Genomic DNA, 13,303 nt, shown 5'->3' with positions numbered 1-13,303 from the left:
CTCTGAATCTGTTCCCTAGGAACCCTGCCACTGAATCTCACCACAGGACCAAGGCACTGCTTCCAGGAAACCCCTCAAAATGAGAATGTGGGTGTATTCTCCAACACAAGAAACATACTCCACTGCCCAGGGACCAGGAAAGCTCTATTTGAGGTCCACAGAGCTTCTCACCAACCCCTGCTGGAAGTGGTCTAGAGAAAGTCACATGCCTGCAAGTGTTTGAGGGATACCCCACTTCACATCAGGCCCTGTGCCCAATGCTTCATTTGCACATTCTATTTAAATTTCACAACCACTGTTATTGTCCCACCTTGCAGATGAGAAAACTGAGGATGAAAAAAGTAATGTCTCACAATTAGGGGCAGAGCAGAATTCAGCCTTCCTTCTCCCCAACACCACAGTCCACAACTTTAACCCCTATAACCTACTCCCTCTGCCATGAAGGCAATGAGGGCAGTCATTCCAAAGCCACAGCCACACTGGCTCCTAGTGCCATGGTCTTAACTCATGTTAGGAGATGCTCCCTTGGTATCTAAGATGTTGAATTAAAGATTCCTTCTACACACAGCTGGGAGTTAACTTACAGAATTCATGGGCCTAAAATGTGGCCTAGGCTCAATGTGTATTAACTGATTTAATTAGTCACACCACTTCCCATCCAAAAAAAAAAAAAAAGAAAGAAAGAGGAAAGAAGAAGGGAGGGAGGAAATGAGGAAAGGCAGGAAAATAGGAAGGAGTAGAGGCATCTTACAGAAACATACCAATGCAATATTACTAGAATGCAATAACCATTAAAAAATGAAAAAAACAAGAACGAAAAACATGAAGGAAAATTAAAGGTTCCCTTAGTTCTGAGCATCCTGGTAAGCAGAGCATAAAGGGCAATATAATGGGTTACATAGTAGCTATTATCAATAAGGCCAGAAAAGACCAATTCAAGAGAGATACAGTTTTCCCTGATTATAGATTCTTAAGGAATTCTTGAAGTTTCACAACAAGTACAAAAATCACAAGGCAGACTTTTTGATTGATCAAGAACAAAGGAGGAAATTTTGCCTGTGTAAGGGAAATGGTATACAATATTTCAACTCTGTGGTCTTTGTCACAACTACTCAAACCTGCCATCACAGCCTCAAAGCAACCATAGACAATATACCAACATGCTGTCATAACTGTGTCCCAATGACACTGTATTCATGGACACTAAATTTTGAATATCATATAATTGTCACCACATGAAATGATATTCATCTTTTGATTTTTTTCAACCATTTAAAAGTATAACAGTCATTCTCAGCTTGCAATTTGTACAAAAACAGGTGGCTGTTTGGGACTGGCAAACAGGCCAAATCTAGCCAGCCTCCCGTTTTTTGGGATTTGAATGGAACTGGCCAACACCTGGTCAGGGGCATAACATTAAAATGAAATTCATTCAAGGTAGAGAATTTTTTTAAGAATTACTTAATTCAAGAAAGAAAATATTTTTTAAGTGTGACCTGATTCAAGAGGGTGGTCCATGGTCACAGATCCATAAAAACTAGGAGGTTTTAGAAAAAGCGACATCAGAAGAGGTAATCCTCTCTTGGCATCTCAACTGGCACAGCCTGAGCAGGGTGAACCATGGCCCCAGGTAACCATCCTGTTGTTCCTAGAAGATGCTCCCATTACTAGAAATGTTCTCACAAAAAACAATAAAGACAGACCTATAGATTATGATTTCAGAGGTGAGTTGGCCCCTGAAGCTGCAATCTCACAAGGACTAATAATATGAATTGACTCCACACTCCCAACTTTCCCCAGATTTTCTTCATCCCACCTGAAAGGTAAGACAGGAAGCAACCTTCACCTCTAGATATAGCCCAGCAGGTTCTGGGGTGAACTGGGCTTCACCATCCCAGATGAATTATCTATATCACCTTTAAACCTCATCTAAGGGGGAAAGTGAGAGGCATTCAAGCTGTTGGGAAGAGAAAGATGGGGAGAGATTGTAACAATGACTAAATTAGAAGCCTGAGGTCCCTCCATGGGGAACAATCCCTTACATGGCTCAGCTTCTCACCATCCACAAGGTATCTTTCCATTTTTCACAAGTTGGGTTCCCTCAGAAGCAGATATTGAGATGAGATGAGATCTGTGTGCAGGAAATTTTGGGGGAAGGTGATTCCCCAGATGCACTGGTAGTGAAGAAGTAAATGAGTCAGGAGAGGGGGAATCCAAGCAAAGGTGCACTATGGAGCAGGCTACATCTGTCTTAGTCCATTTTCTGTTGCTACAACAAAGTAACTGAGACCAGGTAACTGAGACCTCTTTATAAAGAAAAGGGATTTACTTATCTCTTTCTGGTTCTGGATGCCAAATGTCCAAGATCAGATGGTCACATCTGCTCAGCTTCTGGTGAAGATCTTGTGCTGCTCCATGTGTGGCAGGAGGGACAGGGGGCAGAAGAGCAAGCAGGAGCCTACAGAAGAGAAGAAAGGGAGTCAAGTGCCCTCCACAGCTAACCCATATCCACAAGAAATGTATGAATCCATTCATGAGAGCTCCTATCTCATGACCTAAAATTCCTACCACTGGGCCCCACCTACCAACACCACTACATTGGCAACCAAATTTCAGAATCTTTGCAGAAAAACAAATGACATCCAAACCATAGCGGCAACTGAGGTTGGATGCTGCTGAGGATGTCTAGGAGACAATACAGAACATGCCTCAAAGTTGTCTGTCCTGAGTGCAGAAGACCCCATCTGATGTCAGTTAATGGTCTCCCTAGAGTATTAACTTAGCAGTATTTCTGGCACACAGCACTTGTGAGCCACAAGAGAACCCACAGACAATCACAAGTGCTTGCAGAAGGATGTGATTGGCAGGTTCTGCAATGATGGGTGTTGAAAAGATGCTGTTCAGTAGACAACAGCATCTGCTCCATTATCCATGATCTCCTCCATTCCTCCTACAAGGAGATATCACAATGTCCAACTTACAGATGAGAAAACAGCCTCAGTGCAGCTAATAGCCCAAGTCATAGGTTTAATGAAGGCAGAGAGTTGTGTCTGGTGGTTCACTCTTTATTCCCATTCCTAGAGTAGCACCTGGCCCATTGTAAGCCCTTGATAAATATTTGAATGAAATGAAGTCATCAGGGAGTATGACTTGGTAAAGATTTGAACTAGAATTTTCTACTCAAAAGTCCATGTTCCTTCCACTTCACTGGCCAGAACATACCATTGTCTGCAACCAGTGTGGTATGTGGCTTGGAGTAGGTACCTAAGTTCATTCAGTTGTTAAATGAATGAATGACCACCTCTATTCTGACCATTTGTCCCATTGTTCCCTCCCTTATTTAGGAATCGGAGAAAGATACCAAAACCAGAGAAAAGAAAAGTTCTGCAACACACAGTCCTGGAAAAATGATGACTTGCACCAAAAATTCACACAGCTGTTACTTCTACAAAAACCTCATCCTGGAGGCCAGGATCCCCTGACCAGGAAAAGCTGGCATCATGATGTAGTGGAGGAAAAAGGACATTTGATTGAGATCAGCGAATTATTTGGCCCAGACCCAGGTATCCAGGAGGAACCTCATACTGTTATACTGCATGGGGCTGCAGGAATTGGAAAGTCAACACTGGCCAGGCAGGTGAGAGGAGCCTGGGAGGAAGGCCAGCTGTACAGGGACCGCTTCCAGCATGTCTTCTACTTCAGCTGCAGAGAGCTGGCCCAGTACAAGGTGGTGAGTCTGGCTGAGCTCATCTCAGAAGATTTGGCAGCCCCTGCAGCTCCCATTGGGCAGATCTTGTCTCAGCCAGAGCAGTTGCTCTTCATCTTGGATGGTGTCGATGAACCAAAATGGGTCTTGGAGAATCAGAGTTCTGAGCTCTGTGTGCACTGGAGTCAGCCACAGCCCATGCATGCACTGCTGGGCAGTTTGCTGGGGAAAGTCATACTCCCTGAGGCCTCCTTGCTGGTCACAGCTCGAACCACAGATCTGAAGAAACTCATTCCTTCTTTGAAGCAACCACGTTGGGTAGAAGTCCTAGGCTTCTCTGAGTCTGGCAGGAAAGAATATTTCTACAAATATTTCACAGACGAAAGCCAAGCAAACAGAGCCTTAACTTTGCTGAAATCAAATCCTGAGCTCTTGACCTTGTGTCTCGTGCCCTTGGTGTCTTGGCTGGTCTGCACTTGCCTGAAGGAGCAGATGAAGTTGGGAGAAGCACTCCCACCCACCTTTCAGACCACCACAGCCCTCTGTCTGCACTACCTTTTCCAGGACTTCCCAGCTCCACACCTCGGGACACAGCTCAGGGACTTCTGCTCTCTGGCTGCTGAAGGCATCTGGCAAAGAAAGACCGTGTTCAGTGCAGGTGACCTAAGGAAGCACCGGTTAAATGGAGCCATCATCACCATTTTCTTGAAGATGGGTGTTCTTCACAAGCACCCCAACTCCCTGAGCTACAGCTTTATTCATCTCTGTTTCCAGGAGTTCTTTGCAGCAATATCCTATGCCTTGAGGGATAAGGAGGAAAGAAGCAAAAGTCCTGATGGCCTTGGAGGTATTGCAGAACTGCTAGAAGCATATGGAAGGCACAACCTCTTTGGGGCACCAACCATGCGCTTCCTATTCGGCCTCTTAAGCAATCAGGGGTCAAGAACAGTGGAGAACATCTTCACTTGCAGGCTGTCTCAGAAAAGGAAATGGGAGCTGCTGTGGTGGGCGGAGGCTGAATCCCCACCTGGGCAGCTACACTCTCTGGAGTTTCTCCACTGTTTGTATGAGACTCAGGATGAGGAATTCCTAATGCAGGTGATGGCCTCTTTCCAAGGAACAAAGATATGTGTCCAGACAGACATGGAGCTTCTGGTGTTCACTTTCTGCATTAAATTCTGCAGTCACGTGAAAAGGCTTCAACTGAATGAGAGCAGACAGAAGGGACAAGTATGGAGGCCTCCTGGAATTGTTCTGTGAGTATCTTGATCTTTCCTCTCATCAGCTCCTGTCAGTCCCATGAAGACCACACATTCTGAGCACTGGAGGCACTCATACTCAACCTGGTCCCAAGGGCAAAAGGATGGAGGTCACCATGATTTCTAACTGCCCAATCCAACCACCGTTCTCTACTTACTGAAGATCCTCTGCATGCTTGGGCACAGTGGAGCATGCCTGTAATCCCAGTGGCTCAGGAACCTGACGCAGGGGAATGGCAGCTTCAAAGTCAGCCTCAGCAACTTAGTGAGACCCTGTCTCAAAATAAAAAATACAAATAAAAAGGGCTGGGAATGTGGCTCAGTGGTTAAGCAGCCCTGAAGTCAATTCTTGGCACCAAAAAAAAAAAAAAAAAAAAAAATTGAGTTTATCTTCTAGTCATTTGATATACTATGCATTTTATATCAGTCAGCTTTTTTTTCTTAATAGCTCAATAGCTCAAGACTATCTTTTTGTGCTATTAAGTCTGATACAACAGCATTTTGAATAGCCTCAAAATAATCCCTCAGAAGAGTTCTATGACTGGTTTGACCATTCCCCTATTCATGGCCATTTTAGATTGTTTCTAGTTATTCTTGGTTATAAACATGATGTTGCCCTTAAAGGATGTGGATATAGGTGATACTGGTGGCAGTGGCCTGTGGGACCTGGAGAGGCAGAAGCCAGATGGGGGCCAAGGGGAACCAGGGACACCAGGCCAGAGAAAGAAAGTTTGGAATGCATGGTGGCAAATGGAGCCTGGAGAAGATCTATGGGAAAGTGATAGGGTTCTGCCACAAGTGGAGAGGGAGATTTGAGAGGCTCTGAGTCAGCCAGTCCAGGCAGGGAGAACAGCAAGGAAACTAGAGTCCACCAAAAAAAAAATTCCAGGAAGAAATGACGAGGCTGGCCAAAGGCTTTTGAAAGGGAAAGGAGGACAGCCAGAGATAGCAAGGCAATGAAGATAGCAGGATGAGAGGCTTCAGGCATTTATTTGACTTGTAATCAAGCATCATGCACTTTGAAGAATAAATTCTACATTTTTCCTTTCAGTTGGTATAAAATGCTATGTATGTGTTGAAAAAAAAATCCATCCTTTCAAACTTTAATTATTTGATTTATTTTACAGTTATTTAGTTTTGTGGAACTTGAATAACACATCTTTAACATTTTGTTTCATTCAACACTGGCCACCTTGAGAATCTTTTTGTTTTATTTTGTTTTGTTTGATGCATGGGTAGCATATTTTTTTGCGGGGATGATACCAGGGATTGAACTCAGGGGCACTTAACCACTGAGCCACATCCCCAGCCCTATTTTGCATTTTATTTACAGACAGGGTCTCACTGCGTTGCTTAGTGCCTCACTTTTGCTGAAGTTGGCTTTGAACTCTCGATTCTCCTATCTCAGTCTCCCAAGCCACTGGAATTATAGGCATGCACCACCACACCTGACAGCATTTATATTTCTGAAGTCATTAATGTTTATAACTGCACTAGGATTTGGGAGCAATTCTGCAATATCTTGTAATCATCACAAACCCTGTGCAGCATCAGGTAGTATTGCTATCCTGATTTTGCAGCTAAGGAGACTGAATAAGGCACAGGGAAGGGGACTTCCATGCAGGTCGCTGGTTTCAGAGTCTGCTCCACACCTCTGCACTGCTCTGGAGGCTTTGGGGAAAAGATGAATTAAGATTGGACATTAATGGGTCAAAGAGTTACTGGAGTGTGATAATAGAGACATCTGGCAAGAAAACAAATGTCACTCTGAAACATGGAATATAGCTTGAGCAGTTGAAGCCCTGTGTTTCAGTAAGATTTTGCATCTCTGTGACCAAAATACCAAACAAGTACAAATTAGAGAAGGGAAAGTTTATTTAGGATTCATGGTTTCAGAGGTCTGTCCATAGATGGTCGACTCCATTGCTCTGGGCTCAAAGTAAAGCAACACATCATGGGGGAAGGGTCCAGCAGAGGAAAGCTTTTCAACTCAAGATGGAGTCAGGAAGCAGGAAGAGGGAGGGGGAAGAGGCACAGGGAAGATGCACCCTTCTAGGGCATACCCCCAGTGACATATCTCCTCTAGTCATGCCCCACCTGCCTATGGTTACCACCCAATCCATTCAAACTAGAATGGACTGATAAGTTTAAAGCTCTCACAATTGAATTGTTTCACCTCTGAATATTCCTTCATTAACATGAGTTTGGGGGGACACCTCATAATCAACCATATCACCCCAGAAGCAGATGAGATCATTAAAGTGGTAAGTGAAAATGGAGAAAGTACATGGGCGGAAGTCATAAAAGGCAGAGACTACTCTAAAACTCCCATATGAAAACCATCATCCTAAAGAAACTGTGGCATATATATACAAAGGAATATTACTCCGCCATGAAGAATGATAAAATTATGGCATTTGCAGGCAAATGGCATTTGCAGGCTGATAAGCGGATGAGGACATATAAGGGGGGGTAGGAGGGGTTAGCGTTAGGGTTAGGGTTAGGTTTAGGGTTAGGGATAAGGAGGGTGGTAAGAATGGAGGAAGGAAGGACTGTATAGAGGGAAAAGAGGGGTAAGAGGGGTGGGGGGGGAAGGGAAAAAAAATAGCAGAATGAATCAAACAACATTGCCCTATGTAAATTTATGATTTTTAATTAAAATAAATTTAAAAAAAAGAAAAACTGAACTAAAAATAAAATATATAACTTAAAATAAAGATAGCTAACAATGGCAAAAATAAATATAGCATTGGAATAATAAAAAAAAAAAAAAAGAAAACCATCATCCTCTCCCATCTGGGTTGTAAATATTCTCTCCTAGAACATTCCCTTTGCCATCTCTTTCCTGTGGATCTTCACCAAGATCTTGCTATCCTTAGAAGGTACAAGGGCCCATGAAAACCAACATGGACAGCAGTATATATGCAGTATACATATGATCATATCCAACATCCCATCACAAAATCATCCTCAAGTCCCTCTCTTAGACTTTGTTCCCATCTCCTTTCTAGCCACTGGAACTCCAAAATTTTGTGCCAAAGAGAGTATGTCTTCACTGAAGGGAGGATGGCGGTCCAAATCACCAAACTCCTCCTCTATGCCAAGGCCTATCCTGAGTACTAGATAAAAAGAGATACTAACTATCTGCCTCTACACTCAAGGAACCCCCAGGCTGAAACAGAAATAGATGCAGAGGAAGAGCACATCAGTATGCCACTTGTATGGGATGTAGACTAAGGTACCACACAGAGAAGGGGCACCTAACCATGTTGGTGGAGCAGGTGGGTCAGCTCTGGCAATGGCACTGCCAATTGAGGCCTGGTGTTCAGGAGGATAGAACCCCACTCTGTTGTGCAGTGCTATGCACCAAGACTCTGCGTATTCAAGTCACATCTCTCCTGCCCCTCTCTGTCTCCCTCAGGTCCAGGTGGACCCCAATCACCAACAACAGTTGGGAGGTTCTCTTCTCCACTCTTGGGATCAGTGGAGGCCTGAAGGAGCTGGACCTAAGTGGAAATTCGCTAAGTCACTCTGCAGTGCAGGATCTTGGTAAGACCTTGAGACAATCTTCTTGCAACCTGGAGACCTTACGGTGAGTCTGGCCTGGGGTATGCACTGAAATAGGAATAGGTGGGAGATGGGAGGCAGAAACTGAGTCTAGGATGAGAGACTAGTCTTTGTATTCATCACATATCCATTGATCCCCTCTGACCATGCACTGTGACAGATGCCAGTACTACTATGGTAAACAGCCACACAGAAATCTTTTCCCAGTTTGTATTAAAGAACTATACTAACAAACATGACAACAGGCCCAGATAAAGGTTCCTGTGGAGAAAACCCTCTTGAGGAAGTGACTTGAAGGAGATCTAAAAAACACAGAGGATTTGACTAAGTGAAGCAAGAGGGAAAACATTCCAGGCAGAGGGAATAGCATTCTCTCCCAGACTCCCCTGTGTAAACTCCATTCTATTGTTTTGTGTATTTCTTTTTTACAAACAAGTGAGATCATGCAATGTTCTTCTACTCTGGCTTATGTCACTGTTGGGGTTCATTTTGACATCATTATATAAGCATGAAATGTAATGTGCTCCAATTCAGTCCCCAGTGCTTCCCCTTTCCCTTTCACTTCTCTCCTCCCTTCCCCTGTTCCCTTTCCGCTACACTATTAATCTTTATTCTATTTATAGTCTTTTTAATTAGTGCATTACGGATATACATAAAGGTGAAGTTCACTATGGTATAGTCATATATGTATTTAGGAATGTTTGTTCAGATTCTTTCCACCACTCCTCCCTTTTCCTGTCCCTCCACCCAGCCCCTCAATCCCCTTCCTCTACTCCACAAATTTCTCTTCTATTTTTATGGAATTCTCTCCTCATTCCCCACCACCTTACTTTGGTCTAGCTGCCACATATGAGAGAAAATATTCAACCCTTGATTTCCTGGGTCTGGTTTACTTAGCATGATGTTCTCCAGTTCCATCCATTTGCCAGCAAATGACATAATTTAGTTCTTTATGACTGAGTAAAATTCCATTATGAATATATGCCATATTTTATGTATCCATTCATCTGTTGATGGCCACCTGGGCTGGTTCCACAGCTTGACTATTGTGAATTGCACTGCCATAAACAATTGATGTGACTGCATCCCTATAGTACACTGAGCTTAGATCTTTTGGATATATACCATGGATGGGAGAGCTAAATCATATGGTTATTTCATTTCTTCTTTTGAGGAATCTCAATACTGCTTTACAGAGTAGTTATACTAACATTCAGTCCAACCAATAATGGACAAGTGTACCTTCCCCACACACACACCCTAGCCAACATTTATTATTTGTATTCTTGATAATTGCAATTCTGACTGGAGTGAAATGAAATATTAATGCAATTTTTATTTGCATTTCCCTGTTTTCTAGAGATGCTGAACATTTTTTCACATGTGTTGGCCATTTGTGTTTCTTCTTTTGAGAAATGTCTATTTAGTTTTTTTTGTTGTTGTTGTTTTTGTTTGTTTGTTTTTTGTTTTTTGTTTTGCCCATTTATTAATTGGGTGATTTGGTGAGGTTTTTTTGGAGGGGTATAAAGTTTTTTGAGTTCTTCATATAGTCTGGATATTAATCCCCTCTCTGAGGAGCAGGTAGCAAAGATCTTTTCCCATTCTTTTTTTTTTTTTTATCTTATTTGGGGTGGGGAGTTACCAGGGATTGAACTAGGGGCACTCAACCACTGAGCTACATCCCCAGCCCTATATTGCATTTTATTTAGAGACAGAGGCTCACTGAGTTGCTTAGCACCTTGCTTTTGCTGAGGCTGGCTTTGACTCATGATCCTCCAGCCTCAGCCTCTCAAGCCACTGGGATTACAGGCATGTACCACCATGCCCGGATGATCTTCTTCCATTCTTATAGGCTATCTTTACACATTCCTGTTTCCTCTGCTATGCAGAAGTTTTTTAATTTGATGCCATCCCACATGATTCTTAGTTTTCTTTCTTGCACTTTAGAAGCTTTGTTAAGGAAGTCAATGCATGTCCCAGTACATTGGAGTGTTAAGCTTATATTTTTTTCTAGCAGTTGCAGAGTTTCTGATCTAATTCCTAGGCCTTTGATTCACTTTGAGTTGGCTTTTGTACAGTGTGAGAGATAGGAATCAAATTTCATTCTTCTACATGTGAATATTCAGTTTTCCCAGCATCATTCGTTAAAAGGCTATCTTTCTCCAACATATGTTTTCCACACCTTTGTCAAGTATCAGATGACTATATCTATGTGGATTTGTCTCTGCATCTTCTACTCTATTCCATTGGTCTGTTTTGGTGCCAATCCCATGCTATTTTGTTTACTATAACTCTCTAGTATCATTTGAGGTCCAATATTGTGATGCCTCCAATATCACTCTTCTTGCTCAGGATTGCTTTAGCTATTCTGGGTCTCTTATTCTTTTTTTTTTTTTTAATTTATTTTTATTGTGAACAAATGGGATACATCTTGTTTCTCTGTTTCTCTTATTCTTATAAATGAATTTTAGAGCTTTTTTTTTTTTAGTTCTGTGAAGAATGTCATTGATATTTTAATAGGATTGCATTAAATCTGGTAATACTTTTGGTAGCATGGAGATTTTTGATAACGTTAATTCTGCCTATGCAAGAATACAGGAGATCTTTTCATCTTCTAAGGTCTTCTTCAATTTCTTTCTTCAGTGTTCTGTAGTTTTCATTGTAGAGGTCTTTCACTTCCTTGGCTGGATTTATTTCCAGATTGTGTTTAAGATTACTGGGAATGGGATAGTTTTCCTAATTCCTTTTTCAACAGATTTATTATTGGAGTATAGGAAAGCAATAAATCTATGTATGTTGATCTTGTATCCTGCTGCCTTGCTAAATTTGTTTATCAGTTCTACAAGTTTCCTGGTGGACTTCTTTGAGGATTTTTTGTTTGTATGTATGTTCGTTTGGTTTTTGGCACCAGGGATTGAACCCAGGGATGTTTAACCATTGAGTCACATCCCTAGCCCTTTTTTATATTTTTTATATTTATATTTATATTTATTTTTTTAATTTGTTCTAATTAGTTATACATGACAGTAGAATGAATTTTGACACATTGTACACAAATGGAGCACAACTTCTCCTTCCGCTGGCTGAACATGGTGCAGAGTCATACCGGTAGTGTAATCATACATGTGTATAGGGTGATAATGTCTGTCTCATTCCACTGTCCTTCTCATCCCCCCATCTCCTACCCTACCCTCTGCACAATCCAAAGTTCTTTCATTCCTTCCTACCCCACCCTCATTATGGATCAGCATCCACTTATCAGAGAAAACATTCAGTCTTTGGTTTTTGGGGTTCAACTTATTTCACTTAGCATGATATTCTCCAGCTCCATTCATTTACCTACAAATGCATAATTTCATTCTTCTTTAAGACTGAGTTGTGTATATTTAACATTTTCTTTATCCATTCATCTGTCTGAGTGCATATTTTTATTAAAAGGGTCTCGCTGAGTTGCTTAGGGTCTCACTAAGTTGCTGAGACTGGTTTTGAACTTACAATCCTCCTGCCTCAGCCTCATGAGCTGCTGAAATTACAGGTGTATGCCACTGTGAAAAGCCTTCTTTGGATTTTCTAAATATAGGATCATGTCATTTTTTTTATTTATCTTGAAATACATTGAATGGGCTAGAACCAAGAATTCTATGAGTAAAGAGGGGTGGGAGGGGTGGGGGGAAGGGAAAAAATAACAGAATGAATCAAACAACATTACTCTATGTAAATTTATGATTACACAAATGGTATGCCTTTACGCCATGTACAAACAGAGAAACAACATGTATCCCATTTGTTTACAATAAAAAAATAAATAAAATAAAATAAAATAAAATAAAATGGAACACATGCTGCAGAAGCATCCATCATATACCCAAGATGCTGGTGCTGGTGGTCCATGGGTTCTCAAATACTCTCTGCTCTGAAAAAAAAAAAAAAAAAAAGAATTCTATGAAATTTTTTTCATGAGCCTGTAAAGTGGAGCATATCACATAGACATAGGAGAAGTTGTAAGATAAGAGGATAGAGATCTCAAAGATCTAGAAAGAGCAAAGTCAGAAGAAGGTAAGAAGGACATGGGGTCAAAGATACCTGAAGAAGGAGCCTTGGCCTCCTCTGGAACAAAGGAACAGAAACTGACTGTGGAAGCATGGCCGCTGAGGATGAGAGTTTGAGGGGTGCTGAGGGTTTCCGGTCCCACAGCGGCAGCACCTTTAAATACTGCCAGGCACTATCCTGAATACACAGCATTCACTATCTTCTCAGATCTTTGCAACTACTTTGCACAATAGACTTAGCAAATCCATGTTATAGGTAGGTAAATGAAACTCAAAGACAATAAAACCTGCCCACAGTCAACTGGTAGCAGACAAAGGTGAGACCTAAACCCATGTTTGTCTGGCTTCAGAACATTTATCCAGTCCACTCCTCCACCCCCAGCCAGATGACCTTAGCCTTCTCACTGAAGCCTGAGGCCAGATGTCCTTGGTGATATAGGGAGAAGTTGGGATTTGAGGAAGGGGTATCCCTGCAGATAAGGAAGGCCACAAAAGAGACTCCTTTGGACGCCACCCACAACTCAATATGTGCACACAGCCCACCAAATGCCAGGTTTCCCCTCCCAACAGTCACCAGACCCATGCACCATGCCCCAGAGTGGGTGCAAAAGTCAAGCCAGACAGCATGTATGTGCCCATAGTTCTACCACCCAATTCACAGCAGATGGGAGAACCACTCCCTCCAGGGTATTGCTAGGATGCATGAGGTATCCAGATCAGCA

General features: G+C 42.1%; 1 protein-coding gene across 3 annotated transcripts in view; it reads left to right on the top strand.

Moving 5' to 3' along the window:
• NLRP1 (NLR family pyrin domain containing 1) overlaps nucleotides 1–13,303 on the top strand; it is a 46,863-nt gene that overhangs the window by 4,128 nt on the left and 29,432 nt on the right. For all 3 annotated transcript variants that reach the window (XM_079132400.1, XM_079132399.1, XM_079132401.1), the window contains exons 5-6: nucleotides 3,345–4,962; nucleotides 8,387–8,557. In XM_079132400.1, coding sequence (XP_078988526.1) covers nucleotides 3,345–4,962; nucleotides 8,387–8,557 — 1,789 coding nt within the window. The remainder of the gene's footprint in view (nucleotides 1–3,344; nucleotides 4,963–8,386; nucleotides 8,558–13,303) is intronic.

This window comes from Sciurus vulgaris (assembly GCF_902686455.1).
Source record: "Sciurus vulgaris genome assembly, chromosome: 3".
NCBI classification, from domain to species: domain Eukaryota; kingdom Metazoa; phylum Chordata; class Mammalia; order Rodentia; family Sciuridae; genus Sciurus; species Sciurus vulgaris.
Note: the sequence above shows the minus strand (reverse complement) of the source record. Positions and strands in the feature narration are given on the sequence as shown.